This window comes from Micromys minutus, assembly GCF_963924665.1.
Source record: "Micromys minutus genome assembly, chromosome: 14".
Taxonomy (NCBI): Eukaryota; Metazoa; Chordata; class Mammalia; order Rodentia; family Muridae; genus Micromys; species Micromys minutus.
The window spans coordinates 36,393,299-36,403,355 of NC_137983.1; the positions used below are offsets into that span (position 1 = coordinate 36,393,299).

Consider the following 10,057-nt stretch of genomic DNA (forward strand, 5'->3'; position numbering starts at 1 on the left):
TGATCGATATTCTTTAATAACAAAAAAGGATTGTTCTAACCTCAGTTCATTATTGCCACATATCTACCGAGACTGTCTGACTTGGCTATGGTGAAGAGCTGAGTTGCTGTTAATTTAATTTAGAAGTTATGTGATTTGAAAGTTATAAAACTTTTGATTAACGTTTATTTCCACTTCTACCCTGTTTTCCATAGGGATTGGGGCCCAGAGAGTTGTAAAAATAGTTTAGTATCATTTCTAAGATTGATGATTTAGCAAGCTTTAATTTGTCCTATGCCTTTTTAAATCATACTGCCAAATAAATTAACTTAAAAGTTATAAAAATAAAATGAACCTAAAATGTATATTAAAATTAAACTAAAAATTGTCAAAAATAAAATGTAACATACTTTTACTGAGATTCACATTTATTAAGTCTTGTTTGACTGAGATAAATTAATTTTATTTTCTTTATTGTTTTCTAATGTCTAAATATTATCTGCCAAAACTGGTGCCCTCTATAGTCTGACTGAGTGATTTTGACTTCTGCTATTAATTAATATTTAAATCAATCTTTTGTTTCTCAGAATATATATAAGTACTGTTTGTATCATTTCTCTTCTCACTCCCCATCCATTCACTGCTGTCTCCTGTATCCCACTCAAATTCATGAATACACACACAGATAACAGAAATACACACATATACACACACAGAGACACACATATACACACACAGATAACAAACACACACACACACATAGAAACACATATACAGAGACACACAGACACACATGCAGAGACACAGACACCACAGACACCCCCCCTCACACACACACAGACTCAAAATCTACTGAGTCTGTTTGGTGTTCTCTATATACATATGTGTAGGAAGAGCTGACTTGATGCCGTTTAGACTAAAGAATTATAAAACCACATATAACCACACATGGTTTAGAAATATTTTAAAATGTTCCTAATGGGACAGCACGATTTAATAAACTTCAGATGAAGTCTTTCATAAGGAGTGACTAAGTCCCTAAGAGAACACGTTTGCACCAGCACTGTACGCAGACGGCAGCAGTACACAGAAACTCAGACAGGTACTGAAGTGCATTAACAAGGAACAGAGACAGCATTGTAAAATGTGTTTAGGAAACACGTGTCTTACTCTTCTAAAACATACTGCACCTAGATTGAGTACATAATATATAGAAGTATGTTTCTATAGCCTTCTTCAAATCCAAGAAGAGAAGAGGAAGGGATCTCGACAGTCGTGAAGTCTCAACTTCTATTTCCACACTGTAAGCTGTCATGTGTGGATGTGAGACTTGGGGTTTGGGTTCTTGGTTTTCGTTGATTAAGTACTATTTGTGGTCTTGCTGGAGAAAAACTACGTTATAAGTTGCCATAAGGAACAAACATATGCAGACTACATTAATAGTCTGGTTGTTATTTTTATTTAGCTATAAATAAAATTTAGTGTCACAAAATTCAGTGTCTTAATAAAGTTTGAAATATAAATTTTCACAATTCTGAATTAAATTTTATTTTGTATTTTAATAACATAATTTTTATAATATGTTTTGTATTTTTGTAGTATAATATTAAATACAATATATCATATTAACTACTCAAAAATAGAGTTCAACTATGAGTTAAATTCTTTTGTGCAGTCTTATTATTCTAGATTTTTCACACTATAACTTTATGATTTTTATAATTCTTTGGTTTTCATTTGTTTTTCTATGTTTATATAATTTAAAACTTACTACATTGAGTGCTAACTAGGCTTAATAAGTTAAGTAAGACATTTAATGAGGTACCTAGATAATAGTGAGAATAATTTCTCCTATTCTTTATGTTCATGGAACTGGAAAATTAAGGGTGGCTTCTGAGGGACCTTCGACAGAGGGGTAACATGATCTCTTTTCGGCACCAAAGGAGGGTGGCTAGGGCTGTCATTGAATTTTCCAGAGTATGCTTAGCACCGACTTACACAGGCCGGGGAGTGGAAATAAGCAGATCTTAAACTACAAGTGACCTACTTGTAAAACTGTAGTACCAGTGACTTTGAGGTTGTGCAGTGATTTCTCTAAAACAGCACTAGCAATAGAAATATAATGTTAACCACATGGGCACCTTAATTTTCTGATATCTACACTAAAAAAAACTATGTAGATACAATTACTCTTCAGAACAGTTTGATGTGTTCTAAACTAAGATATCATTTCAATATTCAATTAAGGTTTTTAACAAGCTCCTTTACATTTGTTATGTACTAAGTCTTCTAAGTCAGACATTTTATGTTTATAGTATGTCTTCTGATGCTAAAATTTAATCAGAAATACTTTAGCCAGTATGCTATTGTGTGCTTGGGAAATGAATCCAAGAGCATTCATTGTTGTGGTCTATATTATCTACACAGTGATTCAAGGCCAACTTGAGCTACATAAGAACTGTCAAAAATTAATGACAAAATAGTAACATCAAAAAATAGTGATTTATAATTAGCTTTCACAAGCCTTGAATGTGGACAAAAGACTGGTATAATAGCAGTTTTTAAATTTAATAATTTGAATTACTTAACTTCAGGTGTTCTGTAGGATATGGTGGGTTAATGGGTATAGTACTAGATATAGAACAGTGTGGAGATAATTTATCAGAATATATCAATCTACAATGCATCTAACCTGGGGACCACCAACCCCACTTTCAGCAATGCAGAGGTATGGAAATGTAATAAAGCATTCATTAGAACATTCTTTTAAAGAAAAATTGAACACAGTGGGTGCTCAAATTTCACCCTGCTATATGCCCAGAGTAGACGGCTCATGGGGAAGCAAGAGTTGTGGGATTTCTGTGCTAGTTAGAACAGTGCATTGGTCCAGGACAATTTCAGTTCGGCTGATATGGAGGTAGCCAACTGGACGGCTTGTTGTTAGCTCTTAATTTTTTTTTTTTCATTCTGGCTGAGTGCTTGAGTGTTAACCCATAATGTTCAGGAGAAAAGAGGCTATAAGCCTGAAAATATCAACAACTTAAATTCGTGGTGTCATTAGAGCATCTCTTAGCTTCCGTTCACTGCGTTGAGTGTCAGCAGTGCTTGGTGAGCCCTGTAAACCCAGTGAAGATGAGTAAGTGTGTTCTAGTTGCTTAGCATTACTGTACTCGACACTGAGGATGAGGATAATGTGGAAAGGCCACACATCATCGGACAGCAGTGGCTGATCTGTAGATGACCCTGCACCAGGTACAGATTGAGTGACCAACATGAGAGTCAGCTGTGTTGCCGCTAAAAATGCAGGTTCCGTCATCTGAAAGCAAGGCTCTGTTAGACCTCTGCCTCAGAGCGTCCTGTCCCGTGGATTCAGCGGGGGTTACTTTAGGCACTTTTTGTCTTCACTTTTTTCTTGAAAAAAAAAAAAATGTTGTGACGAACCTTACAATAAGCATTTTAAGTAACGTGTGGTTTGTTATGGAATATATTATCGATGTGATTGTCTTAGAATCTTGTCTATAAGTATCAATAGCTTCTATTTTGAGTTGTTTTTAAGCTTCATGGTGATAGCACACACCTTTAATCCCAGCACTTGGGAGGCAGAGGCAGGCAGATCTCCATGAGTTCGAGGCCAGCCTGGTCTAAAAATTAAGTTCCATGACAGCCAGGACTATACATAGAAACCCTTGTCTCAGCAAACCCCTCCCCCCAAAATAATAAATAATAATAAAAAAAAAAAGAACGTGTGTGTGTGTGTGTGTGTGTGTGTGTGTAAATGCAGGTCTCTACAGAGAACAGAAGAGGACATTAAATTCCCTGGAGCTAGAATTATAGATGGTTATGAATTTCCTGATGTGGGAACTAAACTTGGATTCTTTGTAAAAGTAATGTGAGCTCTTAACTATCTTCCTAACCCCAAGAATAAATTATTTTAAATAATTAATTGGTAACCAGTATGTAGAAATTGAAGCACAGTTTTCTTTAAAAGGGGGGCGGGCATCTTACATGATTCTTGTTATTCTCAGGGAACAAAAGACACCTTAAAGAATTTGACCCATTCATTTTACCCCATTCCTCCTAAGGATTTTACTATTTGAAAGACGAGAGTTGGGGGAGGGGTACAATCTTCTTTTGTATTCAGTATTTTATCATTTTCACCTTGTAATTTTCTAAAATATTCTGCTTGACTTTTGTCTGTCTTATCTCTCACAGACATGTATAAAGTTAAACTCATCAGAATGCTAGTTCCTGAAAACATTGACACGTACCTCATCCACATGGTGATTGAGATCCTTGAGGGTGGCCCCCATAGCAGACCCCAGCCTTGTGACACCAGCAGGAAGAGGAGTTTCCCCAGCTCTGCCGAGACTTGTGGGAGCTTTAGGAAAAGCAAGGAGATGGTCACCGAGACCAAGGTATCGATTTACATACATGTTTGCCAAGTGTCAGGTGTGCGTTTTGCATGCTCAGCGGGTACATGTTGATATGCTGTCATATATAAATCTGCGTGTACTATTCTTTCACTTTTCATGGGTAATGTGAGAAAAGATAAGAAAAGAAATATAATTTATTGTGTAGAATACCAGCTTGAATTTGACCTGTATTGACTTTGTGCTCTGGAGAAACACACCTTATTCTAGATGTGGCTAATGGAGTTAGCTTTGTGTATCGTGACAATGTGTGTGGTTAATGGAAGTGAAGACAAATCTGATTATCAGTGCCTCCCATTGGCTGATCCTTCCCTCATTTGCATGCCCCAGGACACAGATGGCACTCTACATATAGGTAGTTATGAACACAACGTAGGGTGTCTTTCCATAATTAGAAAAAGCAAGCATCCAATGTTAGTTTAGATAATACTAAAAACTGCTTTAAAGATTACTGTTTTCCTCATGTGACACATCATAGGCAGAGAAGAATCATTTTCTGAAGTGACTATAAATTTGCAAGTTTGACTTCTAATACCTGTAGAGTCACATGACTCACGACAGTAACTGATGAGGTTTTAATAACTCACTATAATCATGTTAGTTCTCCCATGGTAAGTGAGCGTGTGGTAGCTTGTAGTTGCTCACACTGTGTGTGCAGAGCTGAGATCCTGTGCTTCATTCACTGATCATTAGAGGCTCCCAGCCTCTTACTTCTCCGTATTCTCTTCTTACAAAGGCAATTGTTTTAAATTGAACTGGCTTTTTAAAGTTCTCTAGTTAGCTTTGTGTATTATCTTGTGTTTTAGATAATGCTGTGACTTTATTTTTTTTGGAATGTTGAGATTTTTTTTTTTTTATAATTTGTTAGCTGTAAAAGGGATATTAGCAAGTGTGTATTTTTAGGTAGAATTAATGAAATTTAGCTTCCATAGAAAGCCGTCTTTCTATCTCTGTAACAGAGGCTGAGCACCTAAGACTTTGAACTTGCTTTTCCTTCCTGTAACTACGGGAACGGGTATGGTCCACTATTATGTCCGTCTTCTGTCTGACAAGCCCCTAGTCTGTTGTTCATTTTCACGTAAAATTGGTTTTCCTGCGCTTGCAAAACTACGCATGGCTTGAGGTGGTCCTATTGATTCTATATAATGCTGTTTTGGGTAGTGCTTAAAATATGGGCACTGTTTTATGAACCATGCCCCACTGCTTTGTTTGGGTTTTCTCTTCTGATTGTGTCTAATACATCTGTTCAGCTTGACTTGTTTTCTTTTTTGTTTCCATTTGTTGAGATTAGATTTTTCTCTTAATTATAGTTTTTTAGTTTTATAGTTTTTCCTCCCTATGTACCTCCCAGTTCCTCCCACTTCCCCTCCCATCTCCATCTACTCCCTTTCTGTCTCCATTAGAGGTCAGAAAGCCTTTGAAAGAATAACAATGAAAAATAAAATATAGCAAGGTAAAAGCGAAAGTTATTACATCAGAGTTGGACAACCCAGAAGGAAATCAGCCCAAGAGAAGGCACAAGACCCACGGCCTTGCACACTCAGAAGACATGATGTATTTCCCAAGGACATGGTACAGACCTGTGCAGGCCTTGCCCGTACTGCCTCAGTCTCTGAGAGTTCACATGAGCCTTAGGCATGTTTTCTTGGACTCCTAGATCCCGTCTGACTCTCACACTCTTTCTGCCTCCTCTTTTGTGGGGTTCACTGAGCCCTGAGGTGAGGAATTGATGGAGCTATCTCTTTTAGGGTTGAGTGACTCAATGTCTCCGAGTCTTCGCATTATGTCTCACTTAGATCTTTGTATTTGTTTCATTCCGCTGCACGAGGAAGCTTCTCTGATAATGGGTGAGGATCACACTGACCTATGAGTATAGCGGAATGTGCTTCTTTAAAAAAAGAACTGTAGTATTTGGTTTTACTCTAGGTCGCTTGGTTATTTAATATCAGGTTCTTGGCTCCCCAAACAATGTTGGGTATGAGCTTCATCTTGTGGAATGGGCCTTAAGTCAAATCAGTTGGTTACCCTCACAAGCTATGTGCCACCGTTACCTTAGTATCTCTTGCAGGCAGGGAAGCATTGTGGATCACAGTTTATGGCTGAGTTGGTGTTTCCCTGTCTCCCTTGGCAGTATGCAGAGTTTCTTACTGTACCAAAGATGCTAGAATAGAGGTGAACACTCGATGTAGGCATCAGCTCGACTTCTTTATGTTATCTTCTTGATGAATTTTATGATTTCATTTTTTAATGACCGAGTACTGCTCCATCGTGTAATTACCATATCTTCTTCATCCATTCTTCTGTTGAGGAACATCTAGGTTGTTTCCCACTTCTGGCTATTATGACTAGAGTAGCAATAAACATGGTTGAGCAAGTGTCTCTGTGGTGGGGTCAAGTGTCCATTGGGTGTATATCCAAGAGTGGTATAGCTAAATCTTGAGTTTGGTTGATTCCCATCTTCCTGGAATGTAATACGTAATACTTCACATGTTAGTAGCCATAAATTAATGATTATAGAAATAAAACAAGATTTCTATGTGTATGCATATGTGGTATGCATATATATGTATGTATGTACACATGTATGTAGAGGCTTGTTGATATCAAGAACAACTCTACCACCTTATTCTTTGAGGCAAGAACTCAGTCAGACTTATAGCTCACCAGGTCAGCTAGTGTGGCTAGCCTGTTTGCCCTGGGGATCCCTGTGTTTGCCTTCTGAAGCTGGAATTACAGCTGACCAACCATGTCCACTCAGTATACAGGTTCTGAGGAAGCAAACTCCGGTCCTATTTCCTTCTTAGCAAGCACTTTAATCACTGAACCATCTCTCCAGCCCCTAAGGATATGTGCGTGTGTGTGTGTGTGTGTGTGTGTGTGTGTGTGTGTGTGTGTGTGTTTATGTGTGTGTGTGTGTGTGTGTATGTGTGTGTGTGTGTGTGTGTGTGTGTGTGTGTCCAAGCATATTTTGAAGTTTGTAGGTTAGCTAGCTTGGAGTACATAGCATGGAAGAAACAATAAGAAAGATTCTCCTTTAACATGCTAGCAAGAAAAGATTCTTTAAAGATGTCTCTGACCTCTATATAGGCATTGTACTATATGTAGCATGTATATGCTTATGTGTGCACACAGACACACTCTAATAACAATGATAACAAATTATCTGTAAACTGGGGCATAATGGGATGATAAGAAAATGCTTAAGGAAATTATATAATAATTTTTTCTTTTATTTAGTAGATTTTTACCTCAAAATGAATTCTATATTTATTTCTTTTGGGGGGGTTGGGGAGAATAGTTATTCAGTATGTCTGTGTTGTTTTTACAGCTTTTACACTTCTTTCATTGTATAAATAATCCTTTATCTCTCTTTTCTATAGGCATCATCTGAAATGTCAAAGAGAAAATTACCTGAGTGGTTTTCCACAGGAAATGTGCCCTCAGCTGACACTGCCAGCTCATCAAGGGCCAAGACAAAAAAGAAAGGTCTTTTTGGCTAAGATGGCAACACAGAACAATTTGTGTGTTCTACGTCGTCATTCCTATAAAGGATGGAAAGAAATATTTTAACTTCAAAATGATTTAAAGGCCAAAGTAAAACTCACCTAAACGTTGAGCTGCTGGCGTCTTTGATCGCCTGTCCGCCATTGAGATAAAGTATCAGAACCTTCTAAGACCCTGAGTGTGAAGGTGGTTTCCTCTCTGATTGCCTCCCGAAACTTCACTGCCATCAGGTTGTGGTCTCCCTTCTTGCAGTGTGTGTGGGAAATGGAGAATGTGTTGCTTTGGCATAGAGAACAGATTAGCTGTATAGTGACAGATATGAAGACGTCTTAAGTTGACAAGATGGTATCCTGTGCATTTACGACAACAGATTCATATTACAGATGGTCTTTGCTTTCTAATGCAGTCTGTGCACTGTTCGACAGTATCAGTACCAGCCCAGCAAGTGACACATCAGCTCCCATTTAAATGGGGGAAGTGCTGAAAGGATTCCAGTTACAGAGACACTGAATGTTATGTTGTTCTACAGAATTGTTATTATTTCTCAAGTAAAAGTGTCCTCCATACTGAATATTAAGTATACTTAATTTTCATTTATTTAATTATTGTGAGTGCCTTCAATATTTGAAGATGCCAAATTTTAATGCTTTATGTTTCACAAAGAATTAAAAAAGTGGAAACTCAACTCTATTCTTGGTAAACTTTTGTTATATAAATTTAAGCAGTTTATCATATAGCATATAAAATATATTTTCAGCCTTGGATTGACTTTTTGTAAGTAGAAATATACTGTTATTAATACAGAAAAAAATACATCTGAATTCAGAGTAGTTTTTTTTTTTTTTTTAAAGTCACTCAGGGTTCTATTAGGAAATAATCAAAGCTATTTTTTTTGTAATCTGCCAGACAATCTCATATTCATTTTCTTAATTTGAATCTTATTATAAGACATTCAAGCCATACTTAAAACATAAAACTCCCACATTCTCATTTTTCTGTTACTAGAAGGTAGCTTTAGGTATGGCACACATAATCTCCGGTTGTTTCTATTTCTCTGTGCCTTAAAATGTGTTTCTACAATACATGAGTTGGTATTCTCCATGGCAGTGTCAGCATACTTCAAGTGCTCGAGGGTCACACTGGCCATGGTGGCCATCTGACCGGAAATGTCTGCTTAATTATTTGGGGTATGAGTTGGATTGAATATTGTTTTTTTCTTCATGGAATTGAAAAACAAAACTTGGTGGCAAAAATGATGCTTGGTTTTTTAGACTTGGTTATTTGGCCGACATTTTCTCAAGATGGAATGAAGTTAGCCGAGTGTTCTCCAGAAAATGACTTACCAGTAGTTACTGCCAGTAATAAAATTGAAATTTCTAGTAAAACTTACAATTCTGGTGAACGTGTACCCTTCACTGAGAACCTGGGCAGCTTTCCTTGACCTGAGGACTTTTCTAATGAGATGAATAGAATAAACACATTATTTTTGATGCTATCTTAAGTTTTATCTGTATCTAGAACATCTAAGTAACCCAAGAAATCAGTGTTTAATGGATCACTATGACATACTATAATATAGAATGTACAGTAATGGAGTCAAGAAGGAAGAGTTGATGGCTGTCCTTCCAGAATACACACTGAAAATAGCCATTAAGAAACAGTCACCGTTTTTATTTCAAAGATTCAAAGTTTCAAAGATACTCTACCATTCATTGAAAAACTGTTTTTTAAATAGCTCTTCCTAAATTAACACACACACAAACACACACACGTCCACATAGACTAAATACAGTAGACCGGACTCCAGGCTCTTTTCCTAAACTCATCTACACACCGAGAACATTTACAGAAACGAAACAGGGCCATTTTTGTCAATGTTTTAAAGAAAATGTGATTTTAAAATAATATTTGTGCTAAAGTGTAATTGGTTTACTACAGCTGTTTTTAAATGAATCAATAAATCTTTGGAAAATAATATTATATATAGTCTCAGATATGATTATATATCTGCATAACTGCACATATAACAAGTAACCATGGGGGGAAGGAAAGAAAGCAACCATGTGACATTGAATGAGTTGGGAGAGAGAACCCAAATGACACAGGAGCTAATAAGGAAGGGGGCAGTGGCAGGATGGAAAGTG

At 36.9% G+C, this 10,057-nt stretch overlaps 1 protein-coding gene across 3 annotated transcripts in view; it reads left to right on the top strand.

The window, feature by feature from the left end:
- The window catches only part of WRN (WRN RecQ like helicase), a 114,527-nt gene extending 104,685 nt beyond the window's left edge, over nucleotides 1-9,842 (top strand). For all 3 annotated transcript variants that reach the window (XM_080928743.1, XM_080928744.1, XM_080928745.1), the window contains 2 exons: nucleotides 4,192-4,394; nucleotides 7,790-9,842. In XM_080928743.1, the coding sequence (XP_080784869.1) occupies nucleotides 4,192-4,394; nucleotides 7,790-7,909 (323 nt within the window). In that variant the 3' untranslated portion in view covers nucleotides 7,910-9,842. The remainder of the gene's footprint in view (nucleotides 1-4,191; nucleotides 4,395-7,789) is intronic.
- The last annotated feature ends 215 nt before the right edge of the window (nucleotides 9,843-10,057 follow it).